This window comes from Stylophora pistillata, chromosome 9, assembly GCF_964205215.1.
Source record: "Stylophora pistillata chromosome 9, jaStyPist1.2, whole genome shotgun sequence".
Classification (NCBI taxonomy): Eukaryota; Metazoa; Cnidaria; class Anthozoa; order Scleractinia; family Pocilloporidae; genus Stylophora; species Stylophora pistillata.
The window spans coordinates 30,965,893-30,993,691 of record NC_142527.1 but is presented as its reverse complement, the minus strand read 5'-3'; the positions used below and the strand labels follow the sequence as shown (position 1 = coordinate 30,993,691).

The 27,799-nt window shown below is 37.4% G+C and overlaps 3 protein-coding genes and 1 long non-coding RNA gene across 9 annotated transcripts in view; 3 read left to right on the top strand and 1 right to left on the bottom strand.

Moving 5' to 3' along the window:
• LOC148724267 (uncharacterized) overlaps window positions 1-27,799 on the bottom strand; it is a 79,796-nt gene that overhangs the window by 17,279 nt on the left and 34,718 nt on the right. For both annotated transcript variants that reach the window (XR_015991371.1, XR_015991372.1), the window contains one exon: window positions 20,231-20,356. This is a non-coding gene — a long non-coding RNA (uncharacterized LOC148724267). The remainder of the gene's footprint in view (window positions 1-20,230; window positions 20,357-27,799) is intronic.
• Window positions 833-10,024, top strand: LOC111335512 (diencephalon/mesencephalon homeobox protein 1-A). 3 transcript variants are annotated; one of them, XM_022941434.2, is made up of 4 exons: window positions 833-981; window positions 7,192-7,430; window positions 7,996-8,174; window positions 9,107-10,024. In XM_022941434.2, the coding sequence occupies exons 2-4, from the start codon at window positions 7,307-7,309 to the stop codon at window positions 9,446-9,448; spliced, it is 645 nt and encodes a 214-aa protein (XP_022797169.1). In that variant the 5' UTR covers window positions 833-981; window positions 7,192-7,306; the 3' UTR covers window positions 9,449-10,024. The 3 variants fall into 3 exon arrangements, with proteins under 3 accessions (XP_022797169.1, XP_022797168.1, XP_022797170.1); XM_022941433.2 differs by lacking the exon at window positions 833-981 and adding an exon at window positions 3,673-3,827; XM_022941435.2 differs by lacking the exon at window positions 833-981 and adding an exon at window positions 6,374-6,566.
• Window positions 15,110-19,681, top strand: LOC111335509 (cone-rod homeobox protein). Of its 3 annotated transcripts, none has more exons than XM_022941424.2 (4): window positions 15,110-15,257; window positions 15,999-16,240; window positions 18,343-18,521; window positions 18,911-19,681. In XM_022941424.2, the coding sequence occupies exons 2-4, from the start codon at window positions 16,054-16,056 to the stop codon at window positions 19,175-19,177; spliced, it is 633 nt and encodes a 210-aa protein (XP_022797159.2). In that variant the 5' UTR covers window positions 15,110-15,257; window positions 15,999-16,053; the 3' UTR covers window positions 19,178-19,681. The 3 variants fall into 3 exon arrangements, with proteins under 3 accessions (XP_022797159.2, XP_022797160.2, XP_022797161.2); XM_022941425.2 differs by having other exon boundaries at window positions 15,199-15,284; XM_022941426.2 differs by lacking the exon at window positions 15,110-15,257 and adding an exon at window positions 15,768-15,909.
• Window positions 20,352-26,711, top strand: LOC111335507 (visual system homeobox 2-like). The gene is made up of 3 exons (XM_022941421.2): window positions 20,352-21,255; window positions 23,523-23,707; window positions 24,201-26,711. The coding sequence occupies exons 1-3, from the start codon at window positions 21,120-21,122 to the stop codon at window positions 24,456-24,458; spliced, it is 579 nt and encodes a 192-aa protein (XP_022797156.2). The 5' UTR covers window positions 20,352-21,119; the 3' UTR covers window positions 24,459-26,711.

Below are 27,799 nucleotides of genomic sequence, written 5' to 3'. Positions count from 1 at the left end.
AGAACAAAAGCCAGCTCTCTAAAAAAATTCAGAAAAACTAGATCCTTTAATAGACCAGTCGACTTATTCTTCGCTGCTCTTCATCATAATGGCCTGGTTAACCCTTGAAAGTATTTTCTTTTTATTACTCTCGCGACAAAATTCTTGAATGCCGTTTTAAATACTGTTTAGAGAGGAATTTAAAGCAGACCTCTATTGAAGACTAAAAGGGTCAAATACTTGGCCACACTCTTCTATTCATTTTGCATTTTCCTTACCTTCCAATTATGGGCCATTATGCTATAGAAATCAAAATATTCCGTCTTAAATGTTAAAATTTTCATGTTTTCCTCATGTTTTTTTTTCTCTTCAAGTAAGTTTCTGGCCACCGATGAGTATAGTATGGCTACATCCATCCTCGTCAACAGGTCGAAAAATTTGAAGCGTAACTGAAATTAGCCATTATGTACACGACCTCGGCAATCGGATTTGTGAGCACATTGGACAGCTCCCCCAACACGAAAATCTAAGCCAAGCTTTGGCTTTTAGCTCAAAAAACAATGGAAATAGTCCTAAACATAACTACGCTTATCCTCAAAACAGGCCCAGTGACCCTGCTCAGTCCTTATGCTTCGGATCTGAACGAATATAACGAAAGTTATTGAAAATATATCAGAACAAAGTAGAGAATTGAAAAGGTACATGGTCATGGTCACCAGTAGTTTTGTCTTGTCTCTGATAAGAATTCAGCAATCGTGGTCCATGTTCCGTGATAGATTAAGATAAAGCCGTATTAAACTCACAAATCAACTTTACTCTACCGTAGCCTCGTGATAAGGTCATGCCAGACTCATACCGTGTTTTTCCTTTCTATAAAGCGGTCAGGTGCACAAATCTATCACAAAATTGCTTTCGTGAGGCAGCTCAGTTCTTACATACACTATGAATTCATGCCGAATTACGCTACAGCAAGGACCAGTAAAGAAATTGTAAAAACTCTTGGTAAGTTGGTTATCAAAGAACAGATTCTTGAGTCTAAATCGGATCGGATCAAAGTTTCGAGTTACAACGAGATGCAAACGTTAGGCTTTTGATTACTTTTACGTCCAAAAAACTCCTAGTTGACTTCGACGATTATTACAAATTGAACAAAGTTACGAACAGCGTTAATGGTTGAACAGTTGTAAAGCTGAGAATCAGTCAAAAGTTACGTCAGATGGTGATCCATGAACTCTCTACCTTTGGTCGAAAGTTAGTACAAGAACCGACCAAAATGTCAAGATTATCATGAACAATACGACAAAAATACAGTTTGTCTTAAACATATTAAGTTCTTCAGTGTAGAAAACTAGATGAACGATTTCGTGAAGTCATTAGGCTCTCTTTAGATCCAGTACTATTGTTTTCACAGAAAACACAACTTTGATCCCTTATATTAAGCATCTAAACCTTTTTGCATTTACCTTTATGTTTAACAAGATATTTAATTTACAACACATACATATAAGGATGGAAATTTAAATAGAGACACAGCGATTATCAAGGTTGATTTATGCCGTATTAACTGCTCCCAGAGAGCTTACATTTCTCTTCATTTACCAGTGCAATAATTTTCCGGTAATAGCATATTGGAATTTTTAAACATAGCAAACACTTCCTGCAATTTGTTGACTAAACATTCAATCCTTGTGTATCATACGTAGGCTTGGAAAAAAAACAAGAACAAAAATAATTGGTTAAATTGTAACCCAAAGTTTAAAGACTCGTTGTTATCTAATTAAGATGGTATAATATTATAATTTCGGATTCATGGAAGCAATCTTTGAGTTTCCTCGACAAAATATAAACGCATGTTTACGTGATTTCGTGACTATTTGATTGTTTTAATAATCAGCTTAGTTTGACAATCAAAGTTTTCGACGCAAATCTGGTTAAGAAACTCACAAGCCGTAATAAAAACTGTGTAATCTCGGAAAAGGGAAACTTTTAACCACGCTTCTCCACAAAACAACTGTATATACATTGGTTAAAATTATAAATCTTTTCTTTTCAATTTCCATGGCCATAATTGTCGTCTATAATCGCCTTCCGATGCAAACTCCTCTTCTTGGAAGACTCCCGTAAAAAAAACAGAACTGGTGCTGGAAAGAATCACCAACTTTCGTTCATTAAAGAGTGTTCATTTAAAAAAGTTTATTCGAAGAACAACTGTGACCTTAAAAATTGTACACAGGTAACTGAAGGAAGGAAGATAATTTTTTTTATATTTTCATGATATTGAGAAAGATAGAAAATAAAGAATCTGAAGGAAGTAAAACAATAAAAATTCGCAACTTGTTTCATCGCTAGTTACGTGTTTCTAAAAGTATTCAATTGAAGTTTTTCAAGAAACACCTTAATACTATAGTTACCAAAATATGTCAAATGCGTTAAGCTTAAAATATTCTCACGTAGGATAGAAACGTTGAAAACCAACCGAAGTCCTGGATAGGTCGTGTGTGGGCATGCGTTAGCATATCGCGCGATATTTAATCACATTTGAACTTTTTATGTCACGATAAAGTGATTTGTTATTCCTTTCTGATGAAGGACCTATCTTTTTCATTTGCCTTCTGGCCCTGTAAAGGTAAATGGCTAAAAAAAATTCATACTTGTTCCGCTTTTTAACCAAAGGTACACCTTTCGTGCGAAGTTGCTCCGCGGCGAAGCAAGGTTACGCATTCCCTTGTAGGATTTGCAAATTTGGCGCAGTCTCGCTATCACGCAATGACTGGATTCATCGCGTGTTCAGCAGAATGCTGTGAGCCCTCCTTACTCGATGAGAAGCCCGTAATAATCAATCAAATAAGAAGTCTCATTAGTAAATAATCTCTTTAAATCCCAGTGTAAACTATGATTTGACCACACCACTACGCTACAAGAAGAAACAATCACATTGATCGGTAAAAATTCTGGACACTGGCGGATTCTTAGTGAAAGCCTAGAGATGTTTCGAAGAATCAGAGGATCCTTACAAAGGAAAAGGCTATGAAAACGATGTTTTCAAACCGGTAATCTGGCCTTTATCCGAAAAAATGCAATACGTTAATCTTTTTATTAAAATTTAAGCTGCAGTATTACACTAGTATTTGTTTAGCGCACAAACGTCAAATCTTGAACCCACGGGTTCCCACTTGTGATTGTTCTTGCGCTTTAAACCAACATCAACATGCATTTTTAATAACCAACTGGCGATGAGTCGTTTTTGTAAGAAATACTTCGTGTTTTCAGGAGACAGACTCGCATGCCACATTAACTTTGTCAATCTCCAGTTATAGTCAGCTAATCGAAAATCGCTTTAAGTCATTTCCATCCGACTGCCCGTATAAATATATAACGCTAATACTAATACTCTATAAGCATTATCCTTTCAAAAACACGTTTCGTAACTTCAGAGAATCACTGGTCTTGCAGAAATAATTTTGTAATTATTTGCTGCATCTATAATAGTAATGAACTAGCTATGTTCTAAACACCGCCTTGGTATTTCTCGTGTATACTTCAGGCACTGGAATTTTTTCTTGAACGAAACAAAAAATGTCTCAAAGGTATAAAGCGGGACTAGACAGGATTAGTAAATGCCTTAAAAAGAGTGACAGAATTAGGCTTTCACAATGAGCTCACAGAGTAGTTACTTCTTCAATACTAAACAAACAACCTATCACGCATATAATGCAAGACGGATGACAAATGACGGATGTGCTTAACTATGCGGTACAAAGCCAAAACGGGGACAGTCTACAAATTCAGAGTAAAGAGTCAGCTAGTACATAGAAAGCTTGAGGATAGTTCTTGGTTCAGCTAAGGAGGTAAGGTAACTCAGTTTTTCTAAAACGGTTTACGGTCAGTATTGGTTATGTTTTAATAACATAATGAAATAATTGGAAGGAAGCGAAGGTTTATTTCTAATATTTTACGAGTTTAAAGAGGAAACTGTCCCACAACTAAAACTGAGTTTGAATTAACAGAGTGCAACTAATCTCCCTTGCTAAATAGGAATCATGTCTTTCAAAAGTTCCTGTAATTTCAAACGATGCATTTAAGGTACATAATTCCATCGGGTTGAAGCTTAAAATATTATTCCTTGATCATGAATGATCAATAGTTGCCAATATCTATTAAAATATAAATTTCTTAATTTTACGTATTTCAAAATCGTCATGAATTTGCCTGAGCACAGATTCAAAGATGATCATCTATAGTTTTACCACACTTTAAAAGAATCTATCTTGCGGCTCCGACAGGAAAGAAGAATAGAATATATTTGGGATTGATAGATAGTACGAGTGGCATACAAAAAAATACTAGTTTCCTCAACAATGATGTTTCCGCATATAAAAACGAGGAAAAAGGTATATCACGTTCCATATTGCAGTCTCAAAAGACAAAAACAACTGCGATTCGATATATGCACTATGACTAAGCATAGAGAACCTTGAGAACCTTATATGTGTCCTCAATTCTCCAGATAGCTTCTGAAACGCGCTCACTCCTCCTACATGTAAAAATAACGCGCAAGGACATTTAACACCAGTTTAAAATTAAACAATGCGGAAGGGCTAGCTTGTGGTGAGCTCCGCGGCAGAAAACAGATTTGTTCTCTACATTGCCAAAGCAAACCACTATTATTTTCGTAATTCTGGTAACTATGACAAGAAACACCTAAGAAAATAATGATAATAATGACACTCTCTACCTTGGGTAGTACCATCGGCGTGGAGCTGGAATAGCGTGACAGAAATATAGGATTACCAAAACGTGCGCGTCCAAAAATACTGTAAAGCGATTTCAGCGAGGTTAAGCAGGGATCAACCGTGTTGTGTTTGGCTGCGAACGGGAAAAGATTTGTATTTTGTGGCTGGTGACGTATCTCACATACTTGACGTAGTGGCCCAATTATGTGCAAAGAGAGACGAGTCACCTGTAATCCGCCCTCTCGAGGCAAGACGCTAACAACTGAAATGGCTCAAAATAACGTTCAGAAAGTTTTACCAATATTCATCAGGAAGCAAAGTGTTTGATTTAAACCTAAGGAGTAGAAACAGTTTGGAGCAACTGTTTCGAAGCAATTGTAAGAAATTACCGAACTCAAACTTCAGATATATGACAAGATACAGGGAAAAAAAACCGATGAGCATACTACTCATTTCCACATGATGGCAGATACGAAACCACCGCGACGATTGTTTAATATTCAAGCAAGTTACCACAAAAGCTATATGCAACTTTGTTGCACATCAGATACAATGAAATATATGAAGTTCATATATTTTGTTGCACATATCGCTCATAAACCATTAATTACAAACTCAAATTGACTTCATTATAAACAGTTCCTCAGTAATGAAAAATATACGTTTTACAAAAGAGTGGAATGCTACTTAAAGATTCTTCCTAAATCTATACATAAACCTTTTTGAAAGTAGGCTGTTATGAATGAAAAAGCAATGGGCTTATTTCTATTTTTTCCAAATTTGCGTCACTACAGGTTAAAAAGATCTTCAGACTAGTCAGAAAAATTACTGAAACTAGACAGCAGGCGTTGGCGCGTCTAAACTAAATTAAATTAAGGAAAAACAGTTCACTAAAAGGATATTACATTTACAGTCACTCTTCTTAGCGGAAGGGGATTAACAAAATGAAAGATAGAAAGTATGAGTATGCCCAGCAAAAGATCACACATATACGGGATATCGCCCTATATACGTGGTAATCACCCAATTGACGATCTTAATCATTCAGTAAGGCAATAAAACTAAAGTATCAAAAGCAATTTCCGTATTTTCACGATCGAAGACCAACGGCGCTACCCTCTCGTTTTTCTTATTTTAGAAAGTTGCCCAAATATGTCTAAACGTATTAAACTTACTCATAAACATATATCGCATCCGTTTGAGTGGGACATTTTCGTCTCGTGTCAAAATAATATCGAATGTAATGGTTTTGCCAGTTTATCACCAAGTTTTCAAGTTGAGTTATGAAAAGAGGGGCGTGCATAATGTCGCAATTTTAAGGCACGTAACTCACTGGTTTTCAGAAAATGTTATGATCTGGGATGATCATAGTTTTCTAGTTTAATTAACTACCCTTTGCTTCGTTGTATCTGAACAAAAGGCTCTCCAAGGAGGTCCACAACACCGCAATTTTAACCCTATCAATCATTGTCAGCTGCGCGAATTTCTTGAGCAAACGATCGGCATTACAAATAGATTGATATGTGTACATAGTGATCTAACTGGTTTAGGTAATACAGTACGGATGCTCTTTCCTTTAAGCGTGATTTGCTTTACCCCACTGCTAGGAAATGAGCAGCGCACAAATAGCAAATGAAATGAAGGGTTTCGGCATGACTGTTTTGATACCAAAGCTCAAATGGATTACCTTTTAATATCGGTACACTTCTCTCAGTGTATATATAATTGTATAAATTGACACCCTTAAAGGAAGTGTCTTGTAACTGTGTTAAGGTGTATACAATCACGCGAAGCAAAGTGTTAGACGTCTCTGAATGGCGGCCTAATCACAGCCTAGAAATCTTGGAAGAAAAAGTAAGAGCAAAGGGATTGGTTAGAGGAAAGAGAAATCTTTCAGTGTTTTTTCAGTGCTGTATGCCATGTTTTAAATAGTTACGCAGTTACGATTCGTTGTAGGATTTCGAACTGTCTCAATTCCTATTTATCACTTTGTTTTCAAAGGAAGGATGAAAAGAAGTAAATCGTCTTTCTTTAGTCTCAACCAAAGCTACACAATCTCGTTTGTTTGCATTAATTTCTCTTAGATACTAATGGCATAAAAAAGCGTCCATCAGTCAACCAATTCTTTCTCAGTATCTGGCAAAATAGTCAATAATTTGTTATAGGATTTCGGGGTTGTCTCGTCGTCTTTACGCTTATCAACTTAGACGAGAATAAAGAAGCAGAAAGAAGCAACGAAAGTATCAAATCTTCTTATAAACTGCTAAAATCACTCGATAATCTTCTAGATTTAGGCGATTCGATTAGAAAAAGGCGGGGTTCATATAATTCCTGTCGCGAAAGGCTATTAGGTGGAACCAAGGCTTTTACTGTGAGAAAGAAAGCTGCTAAGCAAGCCCATCTTCTGCACTAAATCTGCACGTTCCTTAATATAAGAAATGAGAATTGATAGATCGTTAAAATCCTCTTTTATCCGCAGAGAGCTGAAGTAGAGACAAGAGGCAACATCCTTTCTCACTGCTGTCATCACAACTAGCTTTCAGTGAGACTTTTCTGAGCCATCTCCGATAAAACACCAACTTGCTTTAAAGATCATGGAGTCAGATTTGAGTTCTTCTTCATTTTCTATTGATAACATACTCAAACCCGACAAATGTGATTCCACACAAGAACCTCGCTCTGCAGACCGTGCATTAACGTTAGCAGAACGTCTGGCAGGTGAGCCGCGAAAATTTTTGCTTCTGGCCCCACCTCACAGCGTTATGTAAGAGAAAAATAAGAGCATTTTAACTCTTCCAATTCAATTTCCCTCAGATTATTCGTAGTCAATTTTGTGACTAATTTCAAGGAAGACTAGATATTTTAACAAGAACTTGAGACCCTTCCATAAAGGAATGGTCCCAAAGTGCAAATTCTTGTGCTTTTGCTATTTCTTCATATGTTTTGAAACAGATTATGCTACTGCAAAGGCAAACAGAACATTGGCCAAGAGCTGTTTACAAGACTGAGAACGGAAGCCACATGTTTCGCGTCTGCGCTGACAGAGAATAAGTCTCAAAATTCATTCCTCCAGCAAATGCAACTATTATGGAGTCTAAAATCCGTACTGCGCAGAGTTCTCCTACACTCACCGATTACCGATCAGAGAAATGTAGAAACTCATAGAAATATTTCAAGCAACATAAAGAGGCCAGTTTTCGTTTTATTTCCAAATTATTAACATGTCAAGCTTGGAGCGTATTTTTCCCTCAACAGTTCAGCACAACTTCATTTTTCTTCGCAGATATAATACTTGAGGTACATTATGGTTCATCCAGAGGGAAGCATCGGCGGACACGCACCGCCTTCACCCACCAACAACTACAGATACTGGAAAACACTTTCTCAAAGACGCATTATCCGGATGTAGTTATGCGGGAGCAGTTGGCGGCCTACATTAACATTCCAGAATCACGAATTCAGGTGAGGTCTGGGTCACAAGGGACACTTTAGGAATCTTCCCCAGGGATTTACTGCCTGATTCTCCAAATCCCCGCCCGTTTCCAAGCTAAAGCACGCCATCTCGCATACTTGTTCGTTGACCTGGCCTCTTAAATCCCTTCCGGTTTGCAGACCTGGCTTTTAATTACTGCACGCGATTCGATGACTCGTTGTTATATTGTAAAAGCAGGATTAATAAACCCATTTCACGACATTTTGAGCTATTTTGTGAGTAGTTAAGGATTGATTTAAAATGGGAAAAAAAACTTTTGAATAAAATTTCGGCTCGGTGGATTAAAGAGTCAAGAGTACAACGAGCTGAAAGATGCGAGTGAAAACCTTAAATGTTAGTTCGTCAGAGCAAACACATACCAAAGAAGCAACCATAAATGAAAAAGGAACAAGTCTCTTTGACAATGTAGATGATTAACTCGGATTAAAATTGACGAACTTGAACAATTTGGACAGAAGTTTTGAGAGGTACTCACTGTGGCGTGGCCCCTCAATGTTTGAGGGGCCACACCCTTTTGTAAGTCATTTGCTACTTGTGCTTCAAATTGAATAGCGATAAATCAATTTCCTTGGATTTAACTGATTTTCAGAATGAACCTATCGACACGTCTTATTGGTCCCACTTTTTACTGGCACCATACATATTCAATTATGACATTATGGACATTTTGAACAACTTTGCCAGTTCTGGAATCCTTTCTCCAAATTTGAAAACTGACGCATAGCGGGGTCGTAAGTGATCCTTTTCATGTCATGCTATAATAAACAATGTAAGACCCACTTACGAGATTCTCCTACTATCCCCTACAAATTACATTCCTTTGCACGAGATCATTGCAATGATCTTATGCAATACGCTTATGCACGTGAAATGTATTGAAAAGCTGACATTTACGTTGTAGGTGTGGTTCAAAAACCGACGAGCCAAATACAGGAAACAGATGAAAGACGGGGAAGAGCTAACAACGAGTGAAATGGAAAATAAAGCCCTAGAGAATCACTTCAACAGCCATGATGCACCATGGAGCCCACAACATTTTTACACAACTGCCAATCTGCCCTTCAGTCCGGGAAGTGCTGTTTCACCCCATAGCAACTTCACACCATACTCGTGGTCTGCCGTTCCTTTGTACGCTTCCAGCCCGTGTGGTTGTTTACCACCGTACTCGGATAATCAGAGGAGATCCTCCTGGTCGTGCACGGCATGTTACGAAAATACAGATGTAAAAGGCCACTTACAATGAGTGTGATTTGATTTAAATAAGTCATAGACGATATTAAAATAATGTAAGAGAGACTCAAACTCCACATTTAAATGATGGACCCAATGTCATCACCAGACCTCGTCGTTCCCATCCTTTTTGTTTTTGCCTTTTTTTGGCTGAACAATACTTGGAAATTGCAGAAAATAGTCATGCTCAAAAGTCGTTTCATTGGCCAAATGCACATACGTCGAACTGTGTCTTAGAATGAAAGGTCTGTCTATAAAGAATAATAAAGTTTTCGGGTGACGTGAACATGCCAAATATATAAATATTATATTTAGGTTATGTATAAACGAAGTACTTCATTTATTTCTTCTAAGTCAAGGATCAAGGATCCTTACACAAGAAACTTGCTCATTATAAACATTTGGATAAAATGCTATTACGTAGAAAATATCATAAAATTGAGGTAATGAGGAAAAATGTAAATATATTACCAATGTATACGATTATAAAATAGGTTTCCTATTTTAAGTTAACTCTTATGACAGCTGATATATGGAAAACATACCTTAGAATGAAAATAAAGAATAAAAAAATGTGTTCATTCTTCCAGATTTGTTTTAATTCAGCTTAAAGCAACTACAAGTCCACTTTGGGGATTAAACTAAGCGATAGTTTGGGTTCTTATAGAAACTTTAAGGAGCCGACAAAGAACTATCACACCAGACATGATATTTCCCTTACATTTAATTTCCGGATTTTAAGTAATTACAGGGTCAACCTGGTCAACGTGGCTTGTTGTTATAGATTGTTAATACAAAAGCGGTGTATAAATTCCATTCGAAAATTAAGTTCGTCCCTTTCCTCTGGAGTTAAACATGTCAACAGTTTTTGGATGGTGTTGTGAATCAAAATGTAATATTTCGATAGGATTTCGCTTTTCTGGCCCAAACGAAAATGTAGAAAATTGTGGTTAAAATATTTGAGTAATCGTGACAGTAAATACCAAAATAAAAAATCCAGTTACAGCTACGTCATAGCTAATACATCTTAAGAAATTATCGTCAGTTGCGTTAATTTTCACCGGCCAATCTTAACCATATTTTGATGTTAGGTTGATTCCTACGCCGTTTTGTCTATGCAAACCGTTAGTTGAGGTTTCAATCCTTTTAAGAGCAATTAATATTTATAACGCCAAGGTGATGATACATACCAAGGTTTAAATGAAAAACAAGCCAGGCAAAAAAAATCTTCAGAAGTGTTATCATCTCTCTTGTACTTATTGCTTGCATCATGACGCGCTCAACACCTTTCTTCCTCGTTAATCTTATTCACCTTAATTCATCAAAAGACACGAAATCTCCCACGCAACTCCATTCTGTTAATTTCTTCACTTCCGCCTTACTCTTGTGTGTCAAATCACAGTATTCGGAAGCTTTAGGCTCACGTCATTCACACACAATGTGCCAGAGGATTCCGTCTGCTGGTGTATATTTTACGTCATTAACACTCTGGACAAAATACTTTTCAAGCTCAATCTTCCTATTTTTGACACATTAACGCATTCTTAAACGTCTTTCCTTTCAAGAAAGTATTTTCCATATTTAATTTTTTTGTTCATGTTTGTTTATTTTTTGTATTGGTTCGTTTTCTTTTGGCAGCGAACAAAGAGAGATTTTATTGTCGCGGGCTAATTCAAATCAATTTTTTTAAATTACTAGTTACTCTAAGGAGGTTAACCCATTATTAACTTATGAGCAGGTGATTGAAAACTACATTACCTAGGCAAGCTATCTCCTTCCTTGTTCACCTGAGAACGCGAAGAGTACTTTCCTCCGCTCGACACCTTAGATATTGTTCAATTACAGGCTAATTCCTAACTTTTCGACATCTTTTGTTAAAGTCAAAATTAAAATTCACGTTTTATTTTGGCTATGTTAAAAATTCCACACTAATCAAATGTGGCGCACAATTGTGAGCTTGAAACTTTCCTGAGGCGTGTATCATACAACAGGTTCGAAAGAATTACCCGGAGGCCGTTCCACTTTTAGATCTACGAAAATAAAAGCGCAACGGACGGTTTCCTCTCAAACAAGCAAAAGCGTGAGAACTACAATTTCAAATTGCTTATGGAGAAGAAAATAACTCATTAATCTTGTCATGCCTGAAAAATTGGTATTTTCTTATCTTTTTTCCTCGGTAAATAATAAATATGGACTATTTTAGAAGGATTCCAAAACATATGATCTAACGGTATCTCCAAACCAATGTTTAAATGTAATTTGGTAATATCAACTAAGTTGAAATTGTAAATTGGCCACCGTTACGAATAAAAAGGCTGACGTTTCGAGCGTTAGCCCTTCGTCAGCCATGAGAGCGAATGACTAAGGGCTAACACTCGAAACGTCAGCTTTTTTATTCGTTACGGCGGCCAATTTACAATTTCAACTTAGTTGATATAACTAAATTACCTTGTTACCCCCACCGACGCACCACCACAGTTTCTTTAGAAACTTTCAGCCTTTATTCAATGTTTAAATGTGTTGTCGTGCTGAACATAAGCCTTTCTATTTATCAGAGTTCCAATATATGATCTACTTTTCTTGATATTAACAGGCTTAAAAAACACAGTATCTTCATTTAAAAAATTGTGCAAACCTTTCACTTAGACTTTTAAATCCTGGCAATGTACATGATATTTGTCCAATATGCCTAGTTAATTAGCTAAGGTACAAAGAGACTCCCATTTTTCAGTGAAAGATCCAATAAATGATTAAAAAATTACCGAGTTTTCCTGTAGCAATTAATATCGAAAAAAAAAGCATTTTAAAAGAATAAAGATAAAAATAGTAGAGACAAGGCATCAAAAGTGCTGATTACAAAATCTTTTCGGTTCAGGTTTTCCGTCAGAACCTTAAACTTGGCGCAAACGCAGGAGGTGTTTCCTAATTTGAGCTAAGTCCATAATATCGTCCCGCCTCGTGGAAATCACAATCTACGTTCTTGCGATGTCCTTACCAGAGGCTTGTCGTTTCTTCATCTCTTTCTCACCTTTGTCTGGTTGCCATTTTGAAAGTTGTTTGAATAACCTGAAATAAGTACTGAAGCGTGGAACAAAGTTTAGGTTGAGATCCAATGTTACGTCTTCATTGTACCAAATGTCGCCTTCATGTCAGTTCTTCACCGAATTGGAGCTGGTTGACTCAAACTGACAATCGCAATATAAATTTTTACAATGGTTATGACTCTGGCTCCCAAAAACAAACTTACAGCTGATGAATCTCAATCTTTCTATGGAACATGCATAGGTTCAGTGTAGTTTCTCGCGAGAAGTTAAAGGCGCAAACAAACAATTTATCAGTTTCTACATCTGGTATTTATCTTGGTATACAAGGTGCTTCCAGCTTATGCAGATAAAACTTGGAGTGAAATCAGGCATTCCAACGGAGAGGTGATTATGCATCGAACAGTAGTGTGGTTTTGCTTATCTAAATTATTTACATTACAGTCACCGTCTAAGGATCGGTTTATAATTTTAGGAAATGACAATTTTTATTTTTCTAAAAGCAGTGTACCAAAGATTAATTTTAGCAAAGGAAGCCGCTAGATATACAAGTCGAGATTAGCACGGATTCCGGGTGATTTTTATGTATCAGCTCACAGTGAAAGCAACCCAAAGACTTTTAATGGTTGTTGGCCTGGGGGAAATTGTAGCATCTCAAAGTATGCATATTTGATAAGCTGATGTCATGAGGTTTGGATCCTTGACCATTTTGCCTCAGCACAGGTAGACACACCGGGGTTCCTCCTTATCTCGTAACTCTTTCGGAAGATCAAACGAGATCACGGCAATTTAGGTTCTGTGTGGTCCTCGCTACTTTGCGATAGTCAAAACCCCTAACAAAATTCATGGTTCAAATCCGAGTGTTGTAATCAGAAGCGTCAAAAAAAGTTCGCAATGATCCACTATTGTTTATCGGAGCTAGGAGCTTAGGAGCATTTTACCCTCCCCTCAAGATGGATTTGGTGTTAGCAAGATCATCTTTAGTTTCCTAACCCCGATCTCTGTATTAGGAAAACAAAGATGAATGCTACAGCAAGTTAATTAAGATTTCTTCGAGGAAACCACAGTTACGTTGTAGTATGAGAAAAAGCATTCCTTCCTTTGATAGTATGAGGCTGAGCCTTGTTCCTTGATCAGTTACAATAATAACCACAACACTCGCACAAATTTTCCATCAAAGTTTTCCTCAACTACCTTAATTGCTGCCTAAAGTAAATAGCGATAGTTTCCTGCTCAAATTAAATTATCATCCATCAAAATCCTTGTGATGACAGGATAATGGTTTTGTATAATACGGGAGAATTCTAGTATTTTTGATGTGCTGATAACCTTGGGATTTGTTCTTTATCTCTGTTTTTCTTTCATTAAAAATGTCTATTTCTATTTCTTTTCACGATGGTACACAGACAGAAAAACATGTAGAGCTATCAAACATCCCTCCGTTCTCATTCCGTCGTTGCAGCCAATGCTTTGGGTGTTTTCACTGTGTGTGGCCTCAATACATGTCATATTGTCTAACAGAAATTCTGCATATTTGTTATCGTTGCTGTTTCATGGAATCTTGCAAAATTATATAGTAATCGGCATTCAGTAATCAAAATTTATCAAATTTTGGAAACTTAGGAAGGTTTGTCAACTTGTGTGCGGTATTGCATAAAGGCATATAGTAATCTCCAGACCTCCAGAAGGTTTGTCAACTTGTGTGCGGTATTGCATAAAGGCATATAGTAATCTCCAGTCATCAGCATAAAGCAAAAATCAAATCCAAAGGTATGTGAAATAGGGGCGGTTCGGATAATAGATATAAAAAGTATAGTTTCGTCACAGGCCTGGCTATTTGTTTCACCTATGATGACAGTAAGGGTAGGAAAAGTGCAAGGTGTCGAAGAAATTTTTTTCAACATATGCAAACGTTGAGCCATGGTATTGGCAGACGGCTTTTCAAAAGCAAATAATAACCTTCTGATTCAGAGATCAAATTGCCTTCAGGAACGGTTTACCTACTCCACAAAGACTGTTATCTCAGAAGTAAACCAGATGTCAGATTCTGATAGAACATATCATATGGGAGCTCATATATGGAAGCAAATTTTAAATTAGATGCAAGAAGCATGGGAAGAAAGAAATCAAAATTGATTGTACATGCTCTAAGTTGTACGAAAATTAAAAGAGGGATAAAAAAAAATTTAAAAAATAATAGCTTAAGCGAAGAATAATGAAGCCCGATCAGCTTAAAATTTTCTTAGCCGGTTTTTAAAGCAGTTAACTGCACCAACCACACCCACTCTGCTTTTGATCAATTCAAATATTATCGTAATTCATAGTTCAAGATCTACAGAGAATATCAAATTAGTCACTGCACAGTTTATTAAATTTAGCATTATTGTTTAAAAGCTGGAATAGTCTTCAATCTACTACATCTCCGAATAAATGAGAGCGTAATTTTGATATCTCTGTTGTGTTTGATTACACGTTTGTGACGTAAATAACGTGCATAATAGCTCACTCGATATGAAATATTAAATGAAATAGCAAATCAGCAAAGCGGTGGTAGCTTATCTGTCTCGACTGCCGGTAGTCTTTAACCGACGTTTAATTAAAATCTATTCGCCTTATTGACAGTAATTAAATCAACTTGTCGTCGCCAGTAAAAAGCCCATTCATCTTAATGCTTGGGACACGATACTAAAATCCCACTTTGGAAACCACGACAATCAGTCGCTTAACTGTTTCGTTATCATAGGAAGATGTGAAGGTGATAGAGACGAAACGCTTGGAATGGTAAAAATCTGCAGCAAATCGTTAATTGTAAGAGTTTGCATTAGTCGGAACAAAGCTGTTTCGAAATACAAGCAAAACTTCCCCTCTTGTGTTACAATCAAAGTTCAATTTATCATCTTTGACAAACTGAAGTGGCAATAGAAAACGAAATTTACGTTAGGCTTCTCAACGAGACTATCAACGCTGTCCTAAAGAAAATGTTCGAAGAGGTCTTGAATTTCTAGAGAACAATGGTACGTACGATAAATCCCCCAAACAGAACTACAAAACAGATTTGAGCCGCAAGTTAAATAGTTATGAAGTCACAAAACACATAACGGTATCTCCAACTTTAAAACGAGCTGCAAAGGTTCTTACTGAAAAATGAAAAGTTCCATGCCTTAGAATTTGAAGTTATTAAGCAAAGACATTGAATCATTGAATCATTGAAGGAAAATGACAACAATCCATGGGGTTTTCTAAACAGCTAAAAACAGCACTCAAGTTCCACCAAATCGGGTGAAGTTTGTTTACATCTGATAAGAATGCATGCGATGTGGTCGAATTGCAAAAGATTAGTATGCGAAATTTAGCTGCTGCACTAGAGGTGTAATCAAAAAATTTTTCCTGAAACGACGGAAAAAGTACAGATACAAATCCGAAGTTGTTCATGGTTAGGATAAATGCGGTTACCAGATGTTTCTGTCAGTGATTGGCATTTTCAGGAATGAATTTCACTGACGCCTCACTCTCTTGATATAGCTTTCGAAAACAGCACTTTACTCCAGTCATCTCCACTGATTCCGGGCCAGGCAACATGAATCATAAAACCCTCCCTGAACAAGCTGTGGAATCTGGCAGAGAAAAGTTGAATGATAGGAAATCATCTTCATTTATGATGGAAAATATATTGAAGCCCGATAAATTTGCTACAAGACTACAAGAATTTCGTGGTGAAGCTCCATCCAAGATCAAAGCCCTTTCAGTGGCAGCCCAGCTCGCAGGTTTGTTTTGTTTTTCGCTTTGTCTCAGTAAGTGTTTACTTGCCAGTATTTGAAGAATTTCGATCCATTTCAGTTTACTGGTCAACAAGCTCTCGAGTTAAGAGAATCATGGTTATCATGAGGAAGGTTCTTTCCTTTCTTTGAATGATTGCTTTCAGTCCAGTCCCACCAATTCTTTCCAGTTTTTTTTTTGCAGACTATGAAATGGTTGCTCAGCATCTAATTGTAAACTTTGGATAGAAACTCGAATGTTAGTTATAGAACTTCAGCTTCAAACAATATTCTGTGCTGCACCGCCATGTTTCCACATTATTAAATTGCCTGCTGATATTCCTTTTGAAGAGGCAATACTATGGATCTCACAGAATAACAATTTTATAGAAAGCGCAGCCCAACTTTAAAAAAAAGTATGTTTTTAATAGCGAATTATACTTAGTATTGGTGTGTTTTCAAAGCACTTGCGGAAAACAGCTCTTAGTTGGTATGAGGCGCCGTTTTGTCTCGGCCAAGAGGATCATCGATCAGCGGCATGCCTTTCGGAATTTTCAAGCAAAAAGCATCACGCGAAAATTCACGTTCGCAAAGTTAAACAAGTTAGTAGTCTGGTCCTCTATCATAGAAGGATTTCCAACGACACGTTCACGAGTTTCATTTAACAATAACAAACAATTGATTTTAGGTTTTCCTTTGTTTATGATTTCTAACAGCACGAAGCTTGGACATTTTCAAACAAATCACGTAAAATAAATTTATCATCTTTCGCTCGGTAAGAACGATTATTTATAAGAAATTTAAAAATCATTCGAACTCACATAAAATATAATCAACTGTCAGTTGGTCACCGCCACAAAAAGTTAAGTTTTACCTCCCAGTTAGTTACAATTAGCTTTTAATCCACCAATTGATATGACAATCGGAACTGTGTTGGATTTGCTACCTAGGAGTCGTAAGAAACAGTTAAGATCAAGACTCTGGAAATTGCAAGAAAGGCATTTACATCTAAGATTGAGAATGATAACTTCGAGTATACCAATTCGACAAGAGTTGTTTTGTGCATCTTTGTATTGGTCACTTTTGCTCTTGAAAGTATATAGTACGATTCGTTTATTTCCGTGGGGATGCGGAGACTTCACTCAATACGATGATAACATTATTTCAATCAACTGGACCTTTAGTTGACGTGGAGGCTGTGGTTTTCCTAAAGGTGGGAGTCGTAGGATGTAAGAGTAAATTTGCTTATCACAATTTTGAATAACAATGTCGTGAGTAAATCTTCGCTTCTCTGTGGTTACCGAATGCTATACTCCAACGAACTTTGTCTACGACGGACAAGGACACCATAAATGCACTAGGGTGCTTCGTGATCATGAGAAATTCTTAGTAACTCATTGATTTATTAAGAAGAGAGGAAACAAACAGATAATTCAATTCTAATGCGACAGAACAACTTCTAATTTTTACTTTCAAGAGACCCCTTTGACGTGTACAGGCATGTATTGTTGGATACATTGAACTGTTTGCCTTCTTTTAGCCAAATCTTCCCAGCCGTAAATAATACTCACTCCCATTCGATGAAACTACAACTGGTTAGGCCTATTCGATATGCTGATATGTCTGATATAACTAGAATACTGATTTCATCGCTAATTTCATCTCATTTCATATATAATATGGAAAATCTGAAACAAAGATGGCGTGTGGAAATATTATTTTTTTTGCTATGTAAATATGCTAATCCATTTTGCAAACAATAAATTTTAGGGATTTAAATAACTAAAGTAAACTTGCAGGAACTAGTTGAGATCACCTACCATTACAGTACTTAGAGAATTATAATATCAAAATTCATACGAATTGCTGAAGTTTAGATGTCACATCTAGTCAGTAACTCAGAATAAAACAATGATAGCTACGGAGGAGTCCAATCTCCTGAAATGAGTTCGAAGCAGTACTCGTTAACCCAAAAATTCCTTTCAGGCAATTACTAGACATGGAGAGAGAATAAAGCACATTCCACAAAGATATCTGAACTAATATGAAAGAAAATAAACATCTTTTTGCTCAGATTACGGAGTCTTAATCCAATTTTGTTGTTGTTTCAGATATAATTCTGGAAGCCCGGCAAGGTTCCTCCACGACACAGCTACGTCGCTCACGAACCAACTTCACACGTTACCAGCTTCGAATTCTAGAAGATACGTTTTCCAAAACCCATTATCCAGATATCGCTCTGCGGGAGGAGCTCGCAACAAGTACAAAGCTACCAGAATCACGAATACAGGTATATTCGACTCACTTCAATTTTTGTCAGGGTCAAATGACCCAGCCAAATTGTTGCTTTAAGAATTTGTGCTATACAGGCTTTGTACCACTGTAATCTACTTATATATCCTTACTATAGCAGGTATGTGCCACAATGCCAGTTGATTGAGTCGAGAGAAGTGCGACTTTGCAGTTTGCTGTAATGATAGACATAGAGTTGTGTAAAAGTATTCACGTGAGTTAGAAGTCATGCTCATCAGCAAAACTTCCAGTCTCTCACAGAAGTCTCGAGGCCCCTGGCAGCTTTCAAAAATAACTTTTCATAGCGTCCAACCACCTAAGTTATATCAAGCGTAGGAAAGCCTCTTAGCTGCTGTGTTACATCGCAACGTTTCTTTCTATTTACAGATTTGGTTTAAGAACAGAAGAGCAAAGTACAGACGAAGTGAGACAAGTTGCAACATCTGTTCATCATCTCCATCCTACCATACATCATACCAGGCATTTCAAAGAGACTCTGCCTCTATATTAGATTCGTCAATTGGGTTATCAAATCAAGAGAGGCCAGCATTTCTCATGGGTCCAGCTTACGCCCATAAGCATGTGGTGGAAAATAACCACCGGGGTTTTCACTGCCCACTAAACGACTCCTGTATCCCCGAGGGTTATATGTAAATACAACCGGATGTAAAAACGGTCTTGTTCCCTGACTTTCTGCTATGATACCATCGAACCTTTACTTTTGGATTCACGCAGACTTCCAACGTCTTTGTTTGAGGAAAAACTTATTCCTTCTATATCGTCTATGGCATTTATTTAACAATCGCCGGTGAAAGAGCAAAGGTTTCACCTAACCAACGCTAATGAATGATTCTAGTAATAAAAACGATAATAATAATAGCAATAATAGTAATAACAATAAAAACCTTTAACAAAGCAGACCTCTATGGCTACACTCTACCGGGATAAACTATCCTTAAACAGGTGGGACTTGAACCAAGACCTCTTTTTGAGAGGGACAAAGCCGTTTGGAAGCTAATTAAGACTGCTTGCCTGAATTAAGTACATTTTATCACAGTTATTCGTTTAAAGGCCTGGTATTGACTACAAACAAAACACAACGTATACAATGTAACATATACGAAACAAGGATATCCATATTAAAATTCTACTTGCTAATTTTCTTGTATTCTCATAAATTCATATTGCAGTCGTAACTCTTAAAACTTGTTACAAGTAGGATAGTTCACCGGGGTTTAGTTAACATAACGTAACGTTGGTTTTGGGTGCCTCGGTTTAGCAACATCTGCTGAAGTAGTAAAGGACTTCGCTCACTCTCGGATCGTTTTTTTGTGGTGACACACGGCCTATAAGAATTGAATAAGGCTTCTGGCTATGGACATATAGCGTAATTATCCAAGAACTCTGCGGGCCATGCATACTTCACAGGTAAATATGTTTTTTTTTTTTTTTTTTAACAAGAAGTATACTTGCATCATTATTGTCGAAATGATAGATCTTTAGAAATGTGTTCAGGGCTAACAAAAATATTTAATTTTAATCTTATTTCTCAATTTCAAAGAAATGTTAAACTATTCGTCTGGTTCTCGGACTGTTCGAGAATTGTTTTGTTGAAAATAATTTTCTACTCTATTTAGGCCATGACATTCCCCTCTAAATTTAAAATGCATTGTTCAAGGATAAGCCGATTTCAGTTATGTTCATTACCTCTATTCTTCGTCTTTGTAAGCCAAATCACCAGCCGCTTACTTTATCCTCAGACTTCCCCGTGCATATTCACTTTGGTATAAGGCCACCTCCACTGATGAAGCCTTGATGAAGCGAGGACGCTACCTGTTTCACGAAGGGGGAAGATGGAGAATTCATTAGTGCTGACGCTAAAATAAATAACATCCCTGTAACTGGTTGTAATGCACCATCTACATTGACATAGGAGTGGCCTATCAGCAATCAAATACTGATATTTTTTTGTCAATGCAGTCTTGACAGAAAATGATAAATTGCTTTTTAAATGAGAAAAAAAGCTCTAAACGGCTCCATTTACCCTGTCGGTAAAACATGCAGCTCACACACGGCGATAACTTCATAAAACAACAGATAGCAAGGGTCGAGGCAGATAACAGCTGAAAATCAATTGAGGCAAACAACTTTGGCCCTCGGTCCGAAACCTTAATGAAAAACTACAAACTAATGCTACAGCTAAATGTATGAATACATGTCTCCCACAATCCAAAAAGGCCTTTGTCGTCAATATTGCGAAAAAAATATTTGTCTTTGAGTCAAGGGTGAAGCTTTGGAAGAAATTGATAAACTAGACTTCTTCACATGTTACATGTTACAATCAAATCTTCCATCATCCTATTGACATCATGCCAGAGGAACAAACAAATTATTGGATAGCATTCTCGGCTTACTCTAAGCCGAAGGTAACTGATTTAACATGTGTTGAGGGCTTAGCAGTAAGCCACACTAAACTGTGAGTTACGCATCACCTTGAAAGCGTGGAGGAAAGTGAGGAAATTGTTCAAGAGATCGGCTTCAGTTAGTTCAGCGGACAAAAGTAGGAGTGCAGTGGCGTGTTTGTTCGAAGGTGTTCATGGGGGAGTCAGTGGAAGCACTTCCATTTTCTGTGGCAAACATCTTAAAGGACGATCTATCTAGAGGGGCGAAAAAGAAAGGCCGATCTAACAGCAGCGCTAGAAAAGCTTGGACTCTTGCTGAACGACTTGCAGGTTGGTAAAAAATAGTTGTGGTTAAGGGCATTAAGCCAGATTAGTGAGTAAAGAATTCCAATAAGCTACATACAAGCTGCTGAAAGGGTAAAGCATCTGATGAAAAGACACTCTAAGCAGGGACGATTTTGAGAAGGGTTTGTACTCGTGAGACTTAGTGCCCTTCAGTTTCGTTCAAACCAGACACCCATTATTAAAAAACGTCGATATTGATTTTGCAGCCTAAAATGGAGGTAAACTTTAGGTTTTAAGCACTATAGAGCTGACATCTTAAACGTGAGTTGATCTTCTTTGAGATCTGTTTGCAACATCCATCTAAATACTTGTATGTTCTACGAATATGGTTTCTGATGACTAGTAATTGGTGAAAACAGTGATCAAGAGACCACTTGGAGCCGTCTTATGGTAACAAAAGTAATTCGAGTTGATACGTGAGCTTACGAAGAGTAACAAACCATTTTTTCTCAGCTAATACTGAAATACGAAGTTCGAGTGATAAGGGAAGCGAGTCGGAAAATATAACCGTTACGTACATAGTGATCGAAAAAGTTAAACTCTCACTCAAATGTCTCCATAATGTGTGTCTTCAGTACTTATCCTATTTTGTGGGAGCAACGACTAAAAAATTCCTCAGTATGGCATTCTTTAAAAAAAGGCTAGACATCAGCATTCATACATATCACATTTATCCAGTAAATGCTCAGTCGCTTAACTTCACGGGCACGACAGTTTACATCGGTAAGCAACACTTCACCTCGAACCTAAGTATAGAGAACTTTCATCAACCTACAGTGTTATTCATTTCTGTTTTCAATGTGTACCTCAGTGTTCTGAGTTAAAATGATAAATTCTTCCATTGTTGGATTCAGCCGGTACTTCAGATATCGCTCTTTAGCACCGGGATGCTATTGTTTTTGAGGGATATTCGATTAAATTGACTTTTTTATTACAGGAGAATCAGTCAGAAATCCTTTCAACAACATAACCGAATTAATCTCCTCCATGACAATAGTACCGGTCACATTCCACTGAGGCCATATCCTGTCAAAGGATTATTAATTGCTTAGAGCCTTTCTGTACTGATAACCGTCAATCTTGGGGTACCACATTAGAAGCCTTCTTTATTTTGTTTCATTTACTCACCAATTGTCCAACGCGCAGCCATCGCCGATCATTAGCTGAGATAAAAACATAATTTGTAATCCTCCCGCAAACGAGTTTTTCCTTGAAATGGAGAAGGCGCCGAAATTCTTCACTAAGTGGAAGATAATTTGAAGATAACTAAGCGTCTCATTTATCGTCTGCAGTTGGATTTAAATAAAATAAGAAATCATTTTTTGAAATTATTTGTGGCACATTTCTTTATGTTGTCTCTTGATTTTAGCTAGTGAAAGAAATTGAAAGTGCCGGAGCAACCATTTCCATTTTACATTCCATGTTCCATGCTAAGATGCTTAACGATGACAGAAATCAAGGCTTTTGTTCCACAGAACATATCAACAAGGAATTTTGGAATTTCGTATAGTAGATCCGACAAAAGAAAGCCAACTAAACAGCTCGAAAATTGTCAGCGATTTTAGCACCATTTCATTCTACATATAGCTCAGACGGATTAACTTTCTGCATAAAATATTACAGATGGTGAGGTATTGAACGTATGGAAACAGTAAAGCAAATCATATCAAAAGTTAAAAAAATAAATGATACCTTGCACCACAGCCCTTATATCGCTATCGTTCAAAAGGCTCTCTCCCTCACTAAATTTACACCTTGTGAGTGCATCTGGTGACAAGTAAAATAAGCTCACTCTGTTCACGATTGCACCGGTAACGCTTTTATTTTTGCGTCGTTTTTTGCGTGCAGAAACTCGGAACTACCCTAATGACAATTATTTACCGATGGCTATTTATCCACTCTTAACCACCGACACTCAAGTAAAACGTTGTTTTAGGATATACTAAATCAGTGAGATAATACAGCACAAAAAAGATGATTAAAAAAACAACAACTAAAGGTTGTGCACTTGCTTTAATTGTTTAGTAAAGTGTGTAGTTTTCGCATGCTGCTTGGACTTTGAAAAGGTCCCCTGTGCAGTATATGCGAAGATAATCAGTTGCTCTTTGTAAGTGGTCAGTTTTGACGTTTATCAAGCACGACAGTCATAGTGCTATGAATATGTATTTAAGCAAACTTTAATCAAAGCAATTTTCAATAAAACCTGCTTAACGCATAACATTATCTCAGTAACGTTCTATTTCCATGCTCAGATGTGATTATGGACGCCAAGAATAACGCAGAAGGCGGAAGTCAGAAACGACGGCGGACACGCACGGCGTTCACCCAATATCAACTGAAGACCTTGGAGAGTACGTTTACACACACTCACTACCCTGACGTTGTGATGAGGGAACAGTTAATCATGTGGACCAGCTTGCCAGACTCTACAATACAGGTAATAGTTATTTCTTTCGCCAACACTGACTTTTTCTAATAGCAATTAGACAGACATGACTGAGTCATTACTTGAACGTACACTTTTAGTTGGCTCGCTACATTTCAGATTTCTACCATTCGGCTTAAGTTACGTTTTTTCAACCATTCTGTATCTTTTCTTACTTTTTTTGGATGGCTATTTGCAAAGGGTATTCACCTTATCCAGGTGAAGCAACATGTGCGATATAATTCCCGCAGAACATACCTGCTCATGAGTACGATAAGTAGGGTTTGTGAACAGTCTATGAAATAATCAAGCAAACACGAAGCAAAGAAATATTGCTTATGTAAAATGATGGAGGATTACACTCAAACTCCTGAGATGTTGTGCATCAGGCCATCGAATTGATGGGTAAGTTATTATATGATAGGAAGGAATGACATACTAGGTATCCTTTCTGAGCAAGATGATGATCTCCTGAACGAAGCTATTATCCAACATCGTTTTACAGATTTGGTTTAAAAACAGGAGAGCAAAGTTCAGGAAGCAAAAGACTAGTCCTGTCATCCCTGTCAACAGAAGAAAAGACTTCAAGGACTCACGAATGCGATTTTATCTGACTCGTTCATCAAGTTTACCGTTCACACCAGCTTTCTCGTCACAAGGAGACGCCCCTTCAAATAGTGGGCAAAATCAAGACAAGATGCTTCCCTTACCGCCAATCACAACAATGTTACCTCTGCTTGCACCTTCTTGGAAGTTCGTTTAGAACCCGACGAAAGTGCTTTTTACAAATGATACATACATATACATATATATATATATACATAAACAGACTAGGGGAAGTCGTGGCTGTGAAAAAGTGCACGATGCGGGTTGCAGAGCGCTTCAATAGCGGTTATAAATTAATGACAGGAAGATCGTTCCACCATTACTCTGAGTTTCACGCAGCTTGCGCTGCAATCGTCAGACGAAAAACCGTCTGATGATCGCAGCGCAAGCAGCGTGAAACTCAGAGTAAGGGTGAAATGATCTTCCTGTCATTAATTTATAACCGCTATACATATATATATATATCTACGTAGAAAGTTTAAAAATTGCTAAGATGGACAACTCCTGACGTCAAAAATATAAAAAATTTTTAATAAAAACCGTTTCGGCCAGAGAACTTCTTCAGTTCTTTACAACTTTTGAAATAAAAAAAAGAGGATTAAATAGGACCGAAGTGCTAATGATTACGTAATTACAGATAACGACCAATGAACTGGTGTTAACAAAAAGATAACAAAAAACCTAATTACAAAGAAAGCAATGGACAAAATACAAGAAACAAACCCTAAAAACTAAGAGATAAGAATACTAAATATGATAAAATGAGTGGCGTAACCAATTGCAAAGAAGCAATGCGGCAAGCATTAGAAAAGGGGAGGCCCACTTTTAACTACAACTGTAAACCATAACAAAATCCCAAAACAAGGCCTTTGGAGCCCGAAAGGGCAAATTAGCAACAAAATCCCTGGAGGGGCCCTTAAATGATACTAATCATAATAAGATCCCTTGGCAGGGCCTCTGAGTCCAATCCACACCTAAAGGGCCGACAAAATCCAAGAAAAGGGCCTTTGAACGATCAATTAGTAGCGCCTAATATAAGATGGAAAATTAATTATAGAGAATTCTATTTTTCGAATGAAATTCCTTTCTTTTATTCAAACCACGAGGGGCCAAAGAGTACCTTGTTAACCACGGTTACCCTTCTAAATTAGTTTTTAAACAATTCTCCTAAGCCTCCGCCATCCCTAGAAATAATTTACTTAGGACTCGTGGAAAAGAAACGAAGAAACTATTTCCATTTGTTATAACATTTAATCCCAACTTGCCCGACGTAGGCAACATAATCAGAAAGCATTCGTTTATTCTGCAATCTAACCCCACCTGATGAAGGTCTCGGACCGAAACGTATTTTATTAAACTTTCTTAGACTTTTTATTTGAGTATATGTCTTTCTTAGCTCGAAGTTGTCCGTCCTCGTGTACTACAATATTTTTCCTACTATTTATCGAGGTTTGGAATGTGAATCCCTTTGAATCTTTCTAGCGCGGCGTCACTGTTGGCTCGAGGCCTTTTAACTTGTTATATATATATATATACACATACATAAGAGAAGTAGTGTGGCACACGAGGACGGACAACTTCGAGCGAAGGAAGACATATACTCAATAAAAAGTCTAAAAAGTTTAATAAAAAACGTTTCGGTCCGAGACCTTCATCAGTTGTAGCACAATGACTTAAAAATTCCTTAAATAGATTTATATAGGGCGTGGTAACACATATAAACAAACACAGTAATTACTACGCGAAAAATTATCACTATAAAAAGAAATGGAAAAATTGTCGAATCCACTTAAAATGTAAAGGACTTGTACCCCACTATAAAATTCGAATTAGTTTTTTCCGAACGAGAGCTCCATGTGCTAGATTTAACTCTACATCTTATCTAGGGTTTTATTAGGACAGACGTTTAGGACAGACGTTTACTCAAAGCCAACTGATAGTCACCTGTATTAAAGTGCGTTGACTTGAAAGGCGAGAATTGCACTAAAATTCCCAATTAACGCTAAGACTGGAACCTTTGATGCCCGCCCAATTTGAAAAAATTCTCCGCATTAATTATAGTTTATTCTTTTTTTGGAGTGAAATTCCTGGCGCTTATTCAAGCCGAAGGGTGCCAGAGAGAACAGCTGTGCGCTCCAATATGCTTCTTTGGTAATTAGAAGTTTCTCGATGTTACCTGGATTGTTTACTGTTGCCTGCAGTTGATCAATGCATTGGAATGTGAAATCGCTTAGATGATGTGGTGTTTTTTTAAAATGTACCGCTACTTCACAGGTCTTTTTCTTAGTGACCATAGCAGACTTGTGGTTGCGAAATCTAACCCTAAAGTCATTTGTTGTGGAGCCAATGTATTGTAGGCGACATTTCTTGCACGAAGCCAAATAAATTATGTTCTTAGAATCACAGGAAAGTTTCGATCGTATCTCGTAACTTTTGCCTGTTTGAAAACTTAGAAAGGAATTAGATTCAACCAAGAAGTTGCGACAAAGATCGCATCTTGTTCTATTACATTTAAAACATCCTTTGACCTCGGCAACCCCTTCGCTTTCAGTGTTAGGGCCATAACGGGATGGCGCCAACAATTCTTTAAGGTTTTTAGATCTGCGGAAGGATGCTATGATGGAATTTGAAGGAAAAAGCTCTTTTAACTAGGGATTGGATTCCAAAATACCCAGATGTTTTTTAATGATGCGACTTACATCAGGTAAATTTGGATTCAATGTGGTCACAAATGGGAATAATTTCCTATTAGATCTGGCCCGAGTCCTAAGTAGATCACTTCTAGGTGTGGTAGAGGCCTTGCGAAACTGGTCGTCCACTAGTTTGGAAGGGTAACCCTGAGTAACCAGATAACCCTTGTATTCGGTTATTCTCTGGACAAGAAAAGCTTGTTCGGAGCAGTTTCTTTGTAACCTCGTCGCCACACTATAAGGGATAGCTTTGAAAACGTGTTTCGGATGAGCACTTGATGGTGGGAGATACAGGTGACTATCAGTTGGCTTTGAGTAAACGTCTGTCCTAATAAAACCCTAGATAAGATGTAGAGTTAAATCTAGCACATGGAGCTCTCGTTCGGAAAAAACTAATTCGAATTTTATAGTGGGGTACAAAGAGTTTATAAATTCAGTAAACTCATACAGTGCCGGAAGGCCTTGTTGCCGGAGAACAAAAACATCATTACGGTATCGCCACCACAAAGCCGGCTTTATGTGGCCAGAGAACTTAGCCTGAAGAGCTATTTCACCCATGGCAAGGTCTGCATAACTGCAGGCATTCTTAGGGCCCATGGCTGTGCCATGAACCTGTATGAAGAATTTTTCTCTGAAAACCGAATGATTGCTCTTCAAACAAATTTTAACCGCTTCTAAAATGCAATTAGTGGATGGAAGCTTATTTTCTCTGGCATTCAGAGCCCTCTTCACTGCGGTAAGACCGAGTTGATTATCAATGTTAGGAAACATTGAGACAACATCCCATGAAACCAATAGAGTGCCTTAG

Bases quoted from the DNA above. Each gene is read 5' to 3' on its own strand.
- LOC111335512 (XM_022941434.2), top strand. From the start codon at position 7,307: ATGGAGTCAGATTTGAGTTCTTCTTCATTTTCTATTGATAACATACTC. The intron at 7,431-7,995 runs GTGAGCCGCGAA...TTTTCTTCGCAG, and splicing joins GTTAGCAGAACGTCTGGCAG to ATATAATACTTGAGGTACAT. The intron at 8,175-9,106 runs GTGAGGTCTGGG...TTTACGTTGTAG, and splicing joins TTCCAGAATCACGAATTCAG to GTGTGGTTCAAAAACCGACG.
- LOC111335509 (XM_022941424.2), top strand. From the start codon at position 16,054: ATGAATCATAAAACCCTCCCTGAACAAGCTGTGGAATCTGGCAGAGAA. The intron at 16,241-18,342 runs GTTTGTTTTGTT...TTGTTGTTTCAG, and splicing joins AGTGGCAGCCCAGCTCGCAG to ATATAATTCTGGAAGCCCGG. The intron at 18,522-18,910 runs GTATATTCGACT...TTCTATTTACAG, and splicing joins TACCAGAATCACGAATACAG to ATTTGGTTTAAGAACAGAAG.
- LOC111335507 (XM_022941421.2), top strand. From the start codon at position 21,120: ATGGGGGAGTCAGTGGAAGCACTTCCATTTTCTGTGGCAAACATCTTA. The intron at 21,256-23,522 runs GTTGGTAAAAAA...TTCCATGCTCAG, and splicing joins TCTTGCTGAACGACTTGCAG to ATGTGATTATGGACGCCAAG. The intron at 23,708-24,200 runs GTAATAGTTATT...ATCGTTTTACAG, and splicing joins TGCCAGACTCTACAATACAG to ATTTGGTTTAAAAACAGGAG.